The sequence below is a fragment of the Notothenia rossii genome (genome assembly GCF_949606895.1).
Source record: "Notothenia rossii genome assembly, chromosome: 8".
NCBI lineage: Eukaryota > Metazoa > Chordata > Actinopteri > Perciformes > Nototheniidae > Notothenia > Notothenia rossii.
In genome coordinates, this window is record NC_136906.1 from 83,391,063 (window position 1) to 83,407,387 (window position 16,325).

The 16,325-nt window shown below is 37.3% G+C and overlaps 1 protein-coding gene across 1 annotated transcript in view; it reads right to left on the minus strand.

Moving 5' to 3' along the window:
- Positions 1 to 552: 552 nt before the first annotated feature.
- vipas39 (VPS33B interacting protein, apical-basolateral polarity regulator, spe-39 homolog) overlaps positions 553 to 16,325 on the minus strand; it is a 36,343-nt gene continuing 20,570 nt past the window's right edge. Inside the window, exons 13-19 of the mRNA XM_079645083.1 lie at positions 15,499 to 15,574; positions 1,980 to 2,099; positions 1,684 to 1,725; positions 1,422 to 1,598; positions 1,090 to 1,179; positions 889 to 993; positions 553 to 803 (exon numbers count right to left, since the gene is read on the minus strand). Of these exons, the coding sequence (XP_079501209.1) occupies positions 783 to 803; positions 889 to 993; positions 1,090 to 1,179; positions 1,422 to 1,598; positions 1,684 to 1,725; positions 1,980 to 2,099; positions 15,499 to 15,574 (631 nt within the window). The 3' untranslated portion in view covers positions 553 to 782. The remainder of the gene's footprint in view (positions 804 to 888; positions 994 to 1,089; positions 1,180 to 1,421; positions 1,599 to 1,683; positions 1,726 to 1,979; positions 2,100 to 15,498; positions 15,575 to 16,325) is intronic.

Sequence of the window (16,325 nt, forward strand, 5' to 3'; positions counted from 1 at the left end):
CTTTCATGTCTATTGGCTTCTTAAAAACAGCGGGGAGAAGCTGTTGAACTGCTGTTGTCTTTTGCCGGGCTCCGTGATTGGTAAATCTGGGTGATGGCTTCTGATATTATTTAGCATGTTTGGCGTGTGTTACCATTAGCATACCGCACCGTTATCGAACAACGCGACACACTGTCCTCCTCCGATCCACAATTCGCACTCCATCAGCCGGTCTGCCTTGAAAAATAGATCGATGATCTCAATGGGATTCACCTGGTTAAAAAGGTTTGAAATTAAATCGTTATTGTTGTCCACAGGGAAATGTTCCCACACAGCTGATTTAAAAGAAGCAGGATCATGGATAATGCCCTGAATGACAGACATTTTTTCCCTCTCATAAAAAAAAAGGCGTATTCGTCGTGTGACTGCATGCACCGAACCTTGACGTCCGAACTGTGACGGTTCGGGACGAATAAGGATACCGTAACACCCCTAGTCAGCGTATTTGCAATATTGTTGGAAAGCGATTTTCGGCAGACTTCCGCTTCTCGTCTTCCAATAAAAAAGAAAAAGTCACATGTTTAAATAAAGTTTTAATAGTTTTTACAACATTATTTATCAAATCAAGAGGAATGTCGAATCGTTGACTCAGCAGAAATACAAGCCCCACCACACAGTGTCCTGTGGGCGGGGTCAATCAGCCTCTGCAATCTAATTGAATGTTCTTGTTGCCACGGTGACAGCTCTTCTCTTGTCTCTGGAAGAAGCCTCATTTTCAAAGTAAAAGTCTTTAGTTTAGGCTTTCAGTTCTTCCAACGAATTTGCTGAAAGAGAAGAAGAAAAAAGGTCACATGATGATCCCCCTTCAGGGTTGCCCCCCCCCCTCACCTGGTTGCCCCCCACCCTCACCTGATTGGTCAGCAGCTCATCGATCCTCTTCTCCTCGGCTGATCCCGTCTCGACCTTTCCTCGGTATCCTAGCAACTGCTGCCGGTCCTTCAGGTCTCGGTATGTCTGATTGGCCCAGAGAGACGCCAGTCATCATGACATCATCAACGTAAGTAAGCTTTTAAATACTCATTATTATTATTATTATTATGAAAGTCTCACGTTGATAACGATGTCGTGACATTTATGCTTCTGGGCCAAAGTGATCCTGAGCTCCGCATCATCAACCAGCGCCACGTAGTCCTGCAGCACCTGTCAATCAAACAACACACCTGTCAATCAATCAACACACCTGTCAAACAATCAACACACCTGTCAAACAACAACACACGTCAAACAACAGCACAACTGTCAATCAATCAACACACCGTCAATCAATCAACACACCTGTCAATCAATCAACACACCTGTCAATCAATCAACACACGTGTCAATCAAACAGCACACCTGCCAGTCGCACACCTGTTTTCAGCAGGGTAGTCCCGCCCTCTCACCTGTGTGGGGGCGGAGTTCTTCTGCAGGATGTCGACCACTCGCTGGAAGCTGAGTGGAGATTTCTTCTTGGTGAATCCAAGCCAGTTCCTGCAGGTAAACAGAGCGTCGACGTCTAACCACTCCTTCAGCTCCGCCCGTGCAGCTAGAGCCGTCACGAAGAACTGCTTCTCCGAGATCTGAGGTCAGAGGTCAACCAGGTGAGAGGGCGAAGACCTTACCTGTAACCTCCTGTAACTCACCTGTCAAACCACCACGGCTCACCTTGAAGGTCTGACGCACGTTCAGAGGGCTGCTGAAGGTGTTCTGCAAACAGGAAGAGACACAAGTTAAACTACTTTCAATATTCAGGTTCAGAATAACCTCGGCCTAGTTTAGTTTAACACGGACTCACCTGGAACTGGTTTAACCCGGACTAACCTGGGACTGGTGTGACCCGGACTAACCTCGGCCTGGTTTAAGCTGGACTAACCTCGGCCTAATTTAGTTTAACCCGGACTAACCTCGGTCTGGTTTAGTTTAACCCGGACTAACCTCGACCTGGTTTAACCCGGACTAACCTTGGCCTCAGAGTAGTGGTAGAAGCAGCAGTAGTACAACGTTGTGATCAGCGACATGTTGAGAATCGGCATCTTTTTCGTTGGAAGGTTCCCTCCTCGCTCAGCCTGTCGATCGGTGGCCTGCAACAAGTGGGATTACACTGGAGTTAAACTGGGATTACACTGGAGTTAAACTGGAGTTAAACTGGGATTACACTGGAGTTAAACTGGAGTTAAACTGGGATTACACTGGAGTTAAACTGGGATTACACTGGAGTTAAACTGGAGTTAAACTGGGATTACACTGGAGTTAAACTGGAGTTAAACTGGGATTACACTGGAGTTAAACTGGAGTTAAACTGGGATTACACTGGAGTTAAACTGGGATTACACTGGAGTTAAACTGGAGTTGGAGTTAAACTGGAGTTAAACTGGGATTAAACTGGAGTTAAACTGGGATTAAATTGGAGTTGTAGTTAAACTGGGATTAAACTGGAGTTAAACTGGGATTAAACTGGAGTTAAACTGGAATTAAACTGGAGTTAAACTGGGATTAAATTGGAGTTGTAGTTAAACTGGGATTAAACTGGAGTTAAACTGGGATTAAACTGGAGTTAAACTGGGATTAAACTGGAGTTAAACTGGAGTTAAACTGGAATTAAACTGGAGTTAAACTGGGATTAAACTGTAGTTAAACTAGAGTTAAACTGGAGTTAAACTGGAATTAAACTGGGATTAAACTGGAGTTAAACTGGGATTAAACTGGAGTTGAACTGGGATTAAACTGGAGTTAAACTGGAATTAAACTGGAGTTAAACTGGGATTAAACTGGAGTTAAAGTGGAGTTAAACTGGAGTTAAAGTGGAGTTAAAGTGGAATTAAACTGGAGTTAAACTGGGATTAAACTGGAGTTGGAGTTAAACTGGAATTAAACTGGGATTAAACTGGAGTTAAAGTGGAGTTAAACTGGAGTTAAACTGGGATTAAACTGGAGTTAAACTGGAGTTAAACTGGGATTAAACTGGAGTTAAACTGGAGTTAAACTGGGATTAAACTGGAGTTAAAGTGGAGTTAAAGTGGAGTTAAACTGGAGTTAAACTGGAGTTAAACTGGGATTAAACTGGAGTTAAACTGGAGTTAAACTGGGATTAAACTGGAGTTAAAGTGGAGTTAAACTGGAGTTAAACTGGGATTAAACTGGAGTTAAACTGGAGTTAAACTGGGATTAAACTGGAGTTAAACTGGAGTTAAAGTGGAGTTAAACTGGGATTAAACTGGGATTAAACTGGAGTTAAACTGGAGTTAAACTGGGATTAAACTGGAGTTAAAGTGGAGTTAAACTGGGATTAAACTGGAGTTAAACTGGAGTTAAACTGGGATTAAACTGGAGTTAAACTGGAGTTAAAGTGGAGTTAAACTGGAATTAAACTGGAGTTAAACTGGGATTAAACTGGAGTTAAACTGGAGTTAAACTGGGATTAAACTGGAGTTAAAGTGGGATTAAACTGGAGTTAAACTGGAGTTAAACTGGGATTAAACTGGAGTTAAACTGGAGTTAAACTGGAGTTAAACTGGGATTAAACTGGAGTTAAACTGGAGTTAAACTGGGATTAAACTGGAGTTAAACTGGAGTTAAACTGGGATTAAACTGGAGTTAAAGTGGGATTAAACTGGAGTTAAACTGGAGTTAAACTGGGATTAAACTGGAGTTAAACTGGAGTTAAACTGGAGTTAAACTGGGATTAAACTGGAGTTAAACTGGAGTTAAACTGGGATTAAACTGGAGTTAAACTGGAGTTAAACTGGGATTAAACTGGAGTTAAACTGGGATTAAACTGGAGTTAAACTGGAGTTAAACTGGGATTAAAGTGGAGTTAAACTGGAGTTAAACTGGGATTAAACTGGAGTTAAACTGGGATTAAAGTGGAATTAAACTGGAATTAAACTGGAGTTAAACTGGAGTTAAACTGGGATTAAACTGGAGTTAAACTGGAGTTAAACTGGGATTAAACTGGAGTTAAACTGGGATTAAACTGGAGTTAAACTGGAGTTAAAGTGGAGTTAAACTGGGATTAAACTGGGATTAAACTGGAGTTAAACTGGAGTTAAACTGGGATTAAACTGGAGTTAAACTGGAGTTAAACTGGGATTAAACTGGAGTTAAACTGGAGTTAAAGTGGAGTTGGAGTTAAACTGGGATTAAACTGGAGTTAAACTGGGATTAAACTGGAGTTAAACTGGAATTAAACTGGAGTTAAACTGGGATTAAACTGGAGTTAAACTGGAGTTAAAGTGGAGTTGGAGTTAAACTGGGATTAAACTGGAGTTAAACTGGGATTAAACTGGAATTAAACTGGAGTTAAACTGGAATTAAACTGGAATTAAACTGGGATTAAACTGGAGTTAAACTGGGATTAAACTGGAGTTAAACTGGAGTTAAAGTGGAGTTGGAGTTAAACTGGGATTAAACTGGAGTTAAACTGGGATTAAACTGGAATTAAACTGGAGTTAAACTGGGATTAAACTGGAGTTAAACTGGAGTTAAAGTGGAGTTGGAGTTAAACTGGAATTAAACTGGAGTTAAACTGGAGTTAAAGTGGAGTTGGAGTTAAACTGGAGTTAAACTGGAGTTAAACTGGAGTTAAACTGGGATTAAACTGGAATTAAACTGGAGTTAAACTGGAGTTAAAGTGGAGTTAAACTGGAGTTAAACTGGGATTAAACTGGAGTTAAACTGGAGTTAAACTGGGATTAAACTGGAGTTAAACTGGAGTTAAACTGGGATTAAACTGGAGTTAAACTGGAGTTAAACTGGGATTAAACTGGAGTTAAACTGGAGTTAAACTGGGATTAAACTGGAATTAAACTGGAGTTAAACTGGGATTAAACTGGAGTTAAACTGGAGTTAAAGTGGAGTTGGAGTTAAACTGGAATTAAACTGGAGTTAAACTGGAGTTAAAGTGGAGTTAAACTGGGATTAAACTGGGATTAAACTGGAGTTAAACTGGGATTAAACTGGAATTAAACTGGAGTTAAAGTGGAGTTAAACTGGAGTTAAAGTGGAGTTAAACTGGGATTAAACTGGAGTTAAACTGGAGTTAAAGTGGAGTTGGAGTTAAACTGGAATTAAACTGGAGTTAAACTGGAGTTAAAGTGGAGTTAAACTGGAGTTAAACTGGGATTAAACTGGATTAAACTGGAGTTAAACTGGGATTAAACTGGAGTTAAACTGGAGTTAAAGTGGAGTTGGAGTTAAACTGGGATTAAACTGGAGTTAAACTGGGATTAAACTGGAATTAAACTGGAGTTAAACTGGGATTAAACTGGAGTTAAACTGGAGTTAAAGTGGAGTTGGAGTTAAACTGGAATTAAACTGGAGTTAAACTGGAGTTAAACTGGGATTAAACTGGAGTTAAACTGGAGTTAAAGTGGAGTTGGAGTTAAACTGGAATTAAACTGGAGTTAAACTGGAGTTAAAGTGGGATTAAACTGGAGTTAAACTGGGATTAAACTGGGATTAAACTGGAGTTAAACTGGGATTAAACTGGAGTTAAACTGGAGTTAAAGTGGAGTTGGAGTTAAACTGGGATTAAACTGGAGTTAAACTGGGATTAAACTGGAATTAAACTGGAGTTAAACTGGGATTAAACTGGAGTTAAACTGGAGTTAAAGTGGAGTTGGAGTTAAACTGGAATTAAACTGGAATTAAACTGGAGTTAAACTGGGATTAAACTGGAGTTAAACTGGAGTTAAAGTGGAGTTGGAGTTAAACTGGAATTAAACTGGAGTTAAACTGGAGTTAAAGTGGAGTTAAAGTGGAGTTGGAGTTAAACTGGAGTTAAACTGGAGTTAAAGTGGAGTTGGAGTTAAACTGGAGTTAAACTGGAGTTAAAGTGGAGTTGGAGTTAAACTGGAATTAAACTGGAGTTAAACTGGAGTTAAACTGGGATTAAACTGGAGTTAAACTGGAGTTAAACTGGGATTAAACTGGAGTTAAACTGGGATTAAACTGGAGTTAAACTGGAGTTAAACTGGGATTAAACTGGAGTTAAACTGGAGTTAAACTGGGATTAAACTGGAGTTAAACTGGAGTTAAACTGGGATTAAACTGGAGTTAAACTGGAGTTAAACTGGGATTAAACTGGAGTTAAACTGGAGTTAAACTGGGATTAAACTGGAGTTAAACTGGAGTTAAACTGGAGTTGGAGTTAAACTGGAATTAAACTGGAGTTAAACTGGAGTTAAAGTGGAGTTGGAGTTAAACTGGAATTAAACTGGAATTAAACTGGAGTTAAAGTGGAGTTAAACTGGAGTTAAAGTGGAGTTAAACTGGAGTTAAAGTGGAGTTAAACTGGAGTTAAACTGGAGTTAAAGTGGAGTTAAACTGGAGTTAAAGTGGAGTTAAACTGGAGTTAAAGTGGAGTTGGAGTTAAACTGGAATTAAACTGGAGTTAAACTGGAGTTAAAGTGGAGTTAAACTGGAGTTAAAGTGGAGTTAAACTGGAGTTAAAGTGGAGTTAAACTGGAGTTAAAGTGGAGTTGGAGTTAAACTGGAGTTAAACTGGAGTTAAAGTGGAGTTAAACTGGAGTTAAAGTGGAGTTGGAGTTAAACTGGAATTAAACTGGAGTTAAAGTGGAGTTAAACTGGAGTTAAACTGGAGTTAAACTGGGATTAAACTGGAGTTAAACTGGAGTTAAACTGGAGTTAAAGTGGAGTTAAACTGGAGTTAAACTGGAGTTAAAGTGGAGTTAAACTGGAGTTAAACTGGAGTTAAAGTGGAGTTAAACTGGAGTTAAACTGGGATTAAACTGGAGTTAAACTGGAGTTAAACTGGAGTTAAACTGGGATTAAAGTGGAGTTAAACTGGAGTTAAACTGGGATTAAACTGGAGTTAAACTGGGATTAAAGTGGAGTTAAACTGGAATTAAACTGGAGTTAAACTGGAGTTAAACTGGGATTAAACTGGAGTTAAACTGGAGTTAAACTGGGATTAAACTGGAGTTAAACTGGGATTAAACTGGAGTTAAACTGGAGTTAAAGTGGAGTTAAACTGGGATTAAACTGGGATTAAACTGGAGTTAAACTGGAGTTAAACTGGGATTAAACTGGAGTTAAACTGGAGTTAAACTGGGATTAAACTGGAGTTAAAGTGGAGTTGGAGTTAAACTGGAATTAAACTGGAATTAAACTGGGATTAAACTGGAGTTAAACTGGGATTAAACTGGAGTTAAACTGGAGTTAAAGTGGAGTTGGAGTTAAACTGGGATTAAACTGGAGTTAAACTGGGATTAAACTGGAATTAAACTGGAGTTAAACTGGGATTAAACTGGAGTTAAACTGGAGTTAAAGTGGAGTTAAAGTGGAGTTGGAGTTAAACTGGAATTAAACTGGAGTTAAACTGGAGTTAAAGTGGAGTTGGAGTTAAACTGGAGTTAAACTGGAGTTAAAGTGGAGTTGGAGTTAAACTGGAATTAAACTGGAGTTAAACTGGAGTTAAAGTGGAGTTAAACTGGAGTTAAACTGGGATTAAACTGGAGTTAAACTGGAGTTAAACTGGGATTAAACTGGAGTTAAACTGGAGTTAAACTGGGATTAAACTGGAGTTAAACTGGAGTTAAACTGGGATTAAACTGGAGTTAAACTGGAGTTAAACTGGGATTAAACTGGAATTAAACTGGAGTTAAACTGGGATTAAACTGGAGTTAAACTGGAGTTGGAGTTAAACTGGAATTAAACTGGAGTTAAACTGGAGTTAAAGTGGAGTTGGAGTTAAACTGGAATTAAACTGGAATTAAACTGGAGTTAAAGTGGAGTTGGAGTTAAACTGGAGTTAAACTGGAATTAAAGTGGAGTTGGAGTTAAACTGGAGTTAAAGTGGAGTTGGAGTTAAACTGGAATTAAACTGGAGTTAAAGTGGAGTTGGAGTTAAACTGGAATTAAACTGGAGTTAAACTGGAGTTAAAGTGGAGTTAAACTGGAGTTAAACTGGGATTAAACTGGAGTTAAACTGGAGTTAAACTGGGATTAAACTGGAGTTAAACTGGAGTTAAACTGGGATTAAACTGGAGTTAAACTGGAGTTAAACTGGGATTAAACTGGAGTTAAACTGGAGTTAAACTGGGATTAAACTGGAATTAAACTGGAGTTAAACTGGGATTAAACTGGAGTTAAACTGGAGTTGGAGTTAAACTGGAATTAAACTGGAGTTAAACTGGAGTTAAAGTGGAGTTGGAGTTAAACTGGAATTAAACTGGAATTAAACTGGAGTTAAACTGGAGTTAAAGTGGAGTTGGAGTTAAACTGGAGTTAAAGTGGAGTTAAAGTGGAGTTGGAGTTAAACTGGAGTTAAACTGGAGTTAAAGTGGAGTTGGAGTTAAACTGGAATTAAACTGGAGTTAAACTGGAGTTAAAGTGGAGTTAAACTGGAGTTAAACTGGGATTAAACTGGAGTTAAACTGGAGTTAAACTGGGATTAAACTGGAGTTAAACTGGAGTTAAACTGGGATTAAACTGGAGTTAAACTGGAGTTAAACTGGGATTAAACTGGAGTTAAACTGGAGTTAAACTGGGATTAAACTGGAATTAAACTGGAGTTAAACTGGGATTAAACTGGAGTTAAACTGGAGTTGGAGTTAAACTGGAATTAAACTGGAGTTAAACTGGAGTTAAAGTGGAGTTGGAGTTAAACTGGAATTAAACTGGAATTAAACTGGAGTTAAAGTGGAGTTAAAGTGGAGTTGGAGTTAAACTGGAGTTAAAGTGGAGTTAAAGTGGAGTTGGAGTTAAACTGGAGTTAAACTGGAGTTAAAGTGGAGTTGGAGTTAAACTGGAGTTAAACTGGAGTTAAAGTGGAGTTGGAGTTAAACTGGAATTAAACTGGAGTTAAACTGGAGTTAAAGTGGAGTTAAACTGGAGTTAAACTGGGATTAAACTGGAGTTAAACTGGAGTTAAACTGGGATTAAACTGGAGTTAAACTGGAGTTAAACTGGGATTAAACTGGAGTTAAACTGGAGTTAAACTGGGATTAAACTGGAGTTAAACTGGAGTTAAACTGGGATTAAACTGGAATTAAACTGGAGTTAAACTGGGATTAAACTGGAGTTAAACTGGAGTTGGAGTTAAACTGGAATTAAACTGGAGTTAAACTGGAGTTAAAGTGGAGTTGGAGTTAAACTGGAATTAAACTGGAATTAAACTGGAGTTAAAGTGGAGTTAAACTGGAGTTAAAGTGGAGTTAAACTGGAGTTAAAGTGGAGTTAAACTGGAGTTAAAGTGGAGTTAAACTGGAGTTAAAGTGGAGTTAAACTGGAGTTAAAGTGGAGTTGGAGTTAAACTGGAGTTAAAGTGGAGTTAAAGTGGAGTTGGAGTTAAACTGGAGTTAAACTGGAGTTAAAGTGGAGTTGGAGTTAAACTGGAGTTAAACTGGAGTTAAAGTGGAGTTGGAGTTAAACTGGAATTAAACTGGAGTTAAACTGGAGTTAAAGTGGAGTTAAACTGGAGTTAAACTGGGATTAAACTGGAGTTAAACTGGAGTTAAACTGGGATTAAACTGGAGTTAAACTGGAGTTAAACTGGGATTAAACTGGAGTTAAACTGGAGTTAAACTGGGATTAAACTGGAGTTAAACTGGAGTTAAACTGGGATTAAACTGGAATTAAACTGGAGTTAAACTGGGATTAAACTGGAGTTAAACTGGAGTTGGAGTTAAACTGGAATTAAACTGGAGTTAAACTGGAGTTAAAGTGGAGTTGGAGTTAAACTGGAATTAAACTGGAATTAAACTGGAGTTAAAGTGGAGTTAAACTGGAGTTAAAGTGGAGTTAAACTGGAGTTAAAGTGGAGTTGGAGTTAAACTGGAATTAAACTGGAGTTAAACTGGAGTTAAAGTGGAGTTAAACTGGAGTTAAAGTGGAGTTAAACTGGAGTTAAAGTGGAGTTAAACTGGAGTTAAAGTGGAGTTAAACTGGAGTTAAAGTGGAGTTGGAGTTAAACTGGAGTTAAACTGGAGTTAAAGTGGAGTTAAACTGGAGTTAAAGTGGAGTTGGAGTTAAACTGGAATTAAACTGGAGTTAAAGTGGAGTTAAACTGGAGTTAAACTGGAGTTAAACTGGAGTTAAACTGGGATTAAACTGGAGTTAAACTGGAGTTAAACTGGAGTTAAAGTGGAGTTAAACTGGAGTTAAACTGGAGTTAAAGTGGAGTTAAACTGGAGTTAAACTGGAGTTAAAGTGGAGTTAAACTGGAGTTAAACTGGGATTAAACTGGAGTTAAACTGGAGTTAAACTGGAGTTAAACTGGGATTAAAGTGGAGTTAAACTGGAGTTAAACTGGGATTAAACTGGAGTTAAACTGGGATTAAAGTGGAGTTAAACTGGAATTAAACTGGAGTTAAACTGGAGTTAAACTGGGATTAAACTGGAGTTAAACTGGAGTTAAACTGGGATTAAACTGGAGTTAAACTGGGATTAAACTGGAGTTAAACTGGAGTTAAAGTGGAGTTAAACTGGGATTAAACTGGGATTAAACTGGAGTTAAACTGGAGTTAAACTGGGATTAAACTGGAGTTAAACTGGAGTTAAACTGGGATTAAACTGGAGTTAAAGTGGAGTTGGAGTTAAACTGGAATTAAACTGGAATTAAACTGGGATTAAACTGGAGTTAAACTGGGATTAAACTGGAGTTAAACTGGAGTTAAAGTGGAGTTGGAGTTAAACTGGGATTAAACTGGAGTTAAACTGGGATTAAACTGGAATTAAACTGGAGTTAAACTGGGATTAAACTGGAGTTAAACTGGAGTTAAAGTGGAGTTGGAGTTAAACTGGAATTAAACTGGAGTTAAACTGGAGTTAAAGTGGAGTTGGAGTTAAACTGGGATTAAACTGGAGTTAAACTGGAGTTAAAGTGGAGTTGGAGTTAAACTGGAATTAAACTGGAGTTAAACTGGAGTTAAAGTGGAGTTGGAGTTAAACTGGAGTTAAACTGGAGTTAAACTGGAGTTAAAGTGGAGTTGGAGTTAAACTGGAATTAAACTGGAGTTAAACTGGAGTTAAAGTGGAGTTAAACTGGAGTTAAACTGGGATTAAACTGGAGTTAAACTGGAGTTAAACTGGGATTAAACTGGAGTTAAACTGGAGTTAAACTGGGATTAAACTGGAGTTAAACTGGAGTTAAACTGGGATTAAACTGGAGTTAAACTGGAGTTAAACTGGGATTAAACTGGAATTAAACTGGAGTTAAACTGGGATTAAACTGGAGTTAAACTGGAGTTAAAGTGGAGTTGGAGTTAAACTGGAATTAAACTGGAGTTAAACTGGAGTTAAAGTGGAGTTGGAGTTAAACTGGAATTAAACTGGAATTAAACTGGAGTTAAAGTGGAGTTAAACTGGAGTTAAAGTGGAGTTAAACTGGAGTTAAAGTGGAGTTGGAGTTAAACTGGAATTAAACTGGAGTTAAACTGGAGTTAAAGTGGAGTTAAACTGGGATTAAACTGGAGTTAAAGTGGAGTTAAAGTGGAGTTAAAGTGGAGTTAAACTGGAGTTAAACTGGGATTAAACTGGAGTTAAAGTGGAGTTAAACTGGGATTAAACTGGAGTTAAAGTGGAGTTAAAGTGGAGTTAAACTGGAGTTAAACTGGGATTAAACTGGAGTTAAAGTGGAGTTAAACTGGGATTAAACTGGAGTTAAAGTGGAGTTAAAGTGGAGTTAAAGTGGAGTTAAACTGGAGTTAAACTGGGATTAAACTGGAGTTAAAGTGGAGTTAAACTGGAGTTAAACTGGAGTTAAACTGGAGTTAAAGTGGAGTTGGAGTTAAACTGGAATTAAACTGGAGTTAAACTGGAGTTAAAGTGGAGTTAAACTGGAGTTAAACTGGGATTAAACTGGAGTTAAAGTGGAGTTAAAGTGGAGTTAAAGTGGAGTTAAAGTGGAGTTAAACTGGAGTTAAACTGGGATTAAACTGGAGTTAAAGTGGAGTTAAACTGGAGTTAAACTGGGATTAAACTGGAGTTAAAGTGGAGTTGGAGTTAAACTGGAATTAAACTGGAGTTAAACTGGAGTTAAAGTGGAGTTAAACTGGGATTAAACTGGAGTTAAAGTGGAGTTAAAGTGGAGTTAAAGTGGAGTTAAAGTGGAGTTAAACTGGAGTTAAACTGGAGTTAAACTGGAATTAAACTGGAGTTAAACTGGAGTTAAACTGGAGTTAAACTGGAGTTAAACTGGGATTAAACTGGAGTTAAACTGGGATTAAACTGGAGTTAAACTGGGATTAAACTGGAGTTAAACTGGAGTTAAAGTGGAGTTAAACTGGGATTAAACTGGGATTAAACTGGAGTTAAAGTGGAGTTAAACTGGGATTAAACTGGAGTTAAACTGGAGTTAAACTGGGATTAAACTGGAGTTAAACTGGGATTAAACTGGAGTTAAACTGGAGTTAAACTGGAGTTAAACTGGAGTTAAACTGGGATTAAACTGGAGTTAAACTGGAGTTAAACTGGGATTAAACTGGAGTTAAACTGGAGTTAAACTGGAATTAAACTGGAGTTAAACTGGAGTTAAAGTGGAGTTAAACTGGAATTAAACTGGAGTTAAACTGGAGTTAAACTGGAATTAAACTGGAGTTAAACTGGAATTAAACTGGAGTTAAACTGGAGTTAAACTGGAGTTAAACTGGGATTAAACTGGAGTTAAACTGGAGTTAAACTGGGATTAAACTGGAGTTAAACTGGAGTTAAACTGGAATTAAACTGGAGTTAAACTGGAGTTAAACTGGGATTAAACTGGAGTTAAACTGGGATTAAACTGGAGTTAAACTGGGATTAAACTGGAGTTAAACTGGGATTAAACTGGAGTTAAACTGGAGTTAAACTGGGATTAAACTGGAGTTAAACTGGAGTTAAACTGGAGTTAAACTGGAGTTAAACTGGGATTAAACTGGAGTTAAACTGGAGTTAAACTGGGATTAAACTGGAGTTAAACTGGAGTTAAACTGGAATTAAACTGGAGTTAAACTGGAGTTAAAGTGGAGTTGGAGTTAAACTGGGATTAAACTGGAGTTAAACTGGAGTTAAACTGGGATTAAACTGGAGTTAAACTGGAGTTAAACTGGAGTTAAACTGGAATTAAACTGGAGTTAAACTGGAGTTAAAGTGGAGTTGGAGTTAAACTGGGATTAAACTGGAGTTAAACTGGAATTAAACTGGAGTTAAACTGGAGTTAAACTGGAATTAAACTGGAGTTAAACTGGAGTTAAACTGGAATTAAACTGGAGTTAAACTGGGATTAAACTGGAGTTAAACTGGAGTTAAACTGGAGTTAAACTGGGATTAAACTGGAGTTAAAGTGGAGTTAAACTGGAGTTAAACTGGAGTTAAACTGGAGTTAAACTGGAATTAAACTGGAGTTAAACTGGGATTAAACTGGAGTTAAACTGGAGTTAAACTGGAGTTAAACTGGAATTAAACTGGAGTTAAACTGGAGTTAAACTGGAGTTAAAGTGGAGTTGGAGTTAAACTGGGATTAAACTGGAGTTAAAGTGGAGTTAAAGTGGAGTTAAACTGGGATTAAACTGGAGTTAAAGTGGAGTTAAAGTGGAGTTAAAGTGGAGTTAAACTGGGATTAAACTGGAGTTAAAGTGGAGTTAAAGTGGAGTTAAACTGGGATTAAACTGGAGTTAAAGTGGAGTTGGAGTTAAACTGGGATTAAATTGGAGTTAAACTGGAGTTAAACTGGAGTTAAAGTGGAGTTGGAGTTAAACTGGGATTAAACTGGAGTTAAACTGGAGTTAAACTGGAGTTAAACTGGAATTAAACTGGAGTTAAACTGGAGTTAAACTGGAGTTAAACTGGGATTAAACTGGAGTTAAACTGGAGTTAAACTGGGATTAAACTGCAGTTAAACTGGAATTAAACTGGAGTTAAACTGGAGTTAAAGTGGGATTAAACTGGAATTAAACTGGAGTTAAACTGGAGTTAAACTGGAGTTAAACTGGGATTAAACTGCAGTTAAACTGGGATTAAACTGCAGTTAAACTGGAATTAAACTGGAATTAAACTGGGATTAAACTGGAGTTAAACTGGAGTTAAACTGGGATTAAACTGCAGTTAAACTGGGATTAAACTGCAGTTAAACTGGAATTAAACTGGAATTAAACTGGGATTAAACTGGAGTTAAACTGGAGTTAAACTGGGATTAAACTGGAGTTAAACTGGAGTTAAACTGGGATTAAACTGGGATTAAACTGCAGTTAAACTGCAGTTAAACTGGGATTAAACTGGAGTTAAAGTGGAGTTAAACTGGGATTAAACTGCAGTTAAACTGGAGTTAAACTGGGATTAAACTGCAGTTAAACTGGAATTAAACTGGGATTAAACTGGAGTTAAACTGGAGTTAAACTGGGATTAAACTGGAGTTAAACTGGAGTTAAACTGGAGTTAAACTGGAGTTAAACTGGGATTAAACTGGAGTTAAACTGGAGTTAAACTGGAGTTAAACTGGGATTAAACTGGAGTTAAACTGGAGTTAAACTGGGATTAAACTGGGATTAAACTGGAGTTAAACTGGGATTAAACTGGAGTTAAACTGGGATTAAACTGGGATTAAACTGGAATTAAACTGGAATTAAACTGGAATTAAACTGGGATTAAACTGGAGTTAAACTGGAGTTAAACTGGAGTTAAACTGGGATTAAACTGGAGTTAAACTGGGATTAAACTGGAGTTAAACTGGGATTAAACTGGAGTTAAACTGGAGTTAAACTGGGATTAAACTGGAGTTAAACTGGAGTTAAACTGGAGTTAAACTGGGATTAAACTGGAGTTAAACTGGGATTAAACTGGAGTTAAACTGGGATTAAACTGGAGTTAAACTGGAGTTAAACTGGAGTTAAACTGGAGTTAAACTGGGATTAAACTGGAGTTAAACTTCAGTTAAACTTCAGTTAAACTGGGATTAAACTGGAGTTAAACTGGAGTTAAACTGGGATTAAACTGGAGTTAAACTTCAGTTAAACTTCAGTTAAACTGGGATTAAACTGGAGTTAAACTGCAGTTAAACTGGGATTAAACTGCAGTTAAACTGGAGTTAAACTGGGATTAAACTGGGATTAAACTGGAGTTAAACTGGAGTTAAACTGGAGTTAAACTGGGATTAAACTGCAGTTAAACTGGAGTTAAACTGGGATTAAACTGGGATTAAACTGGGATTAAACTGGGATTAAACTGGGATTAAACTGGAGTTAAACTGGAGTTAAACTGGGATTAAACTGCAGTTAAACTGGAGTTAAACTGGAGTTAAACTGGAGTTAAACTGGGATTAAACTGGGATTAAACTGGGATTAAACTGGGATTAAACTGGAGTTAAACTGGAGTTAAACTGGGATTAAACTGCAGTTAAACTGGAGTTAAACTGGAGTTAAACTGGAGTTAAACTGGGATTAAACTGGGATTAAACTGGGATTAAACTGGGATTAAACTGGAGTTAAACTGGGATTAAACTGCAGTTAAACTGGAGTTAAACTGGGATTAAACTGGGATTAAACCGACCTCGATGATGATTTGTCTCTCCAGCAGAGTGTAGTGATCCTGGACGAGAGCCAAATCTTCTGGAGAAAATGGAAGACTGGAAACAGAGTGATTGTACGTAAACGTGAGTTCAGAGTATTTGTATACGTGTTAAAGTATGTAAACATCAGTTCAGAGTATTTGTATACATGTTAAAGTATGTAAACATCAGTTCAGAGTATTTGTATACATGTTAAAGTATGTAAACATCAGTTCAGAGTATTTGTATACATGTTAAAGTATGTAAACATCAGTTCAGAGTATTTGTATACGTGTTAAAGTATGTAAACATCAGTTCAGTGTATTTGTATACGTGTTAAAGTATGCAAACATCAGTTCAGTGTATTTGTACACGTGTTAAAGTATGCAAACATCAGTTCAGTGTATTTGTACACGTGTTAAAGTATGTAAACATCAGTTCAGAGTATTTGTATACATGTTAAAGTATGTAAACATCAGTTCAGAGTATTTGTATACGTGTTAAAGTATGTAAACATCAGTTCAGAGTATTTGTATACATGTTAAAGTATGTAAACATCAGTTCAGAGTATTTGTATACGTGTTAAAGTATGTAAACATCAGTTCAGAGTATTTGTATACGTGTTAAAGTATGTAAACATCAGTTCAGAGTATTTGTATACATGTTAAAGTATGTAAACATCAGTTCAGAGTATTTGTATACGTGTTAAAGTATGCAAACATCAGTTCAGAGTATTTGTATACGTGTTAAAGTATGCAAACATCAGTTCAGAGTATTTGTATACGTGTTAAAGTATGTAAACATCAGTTCAGTGTATTTGTACATGTGT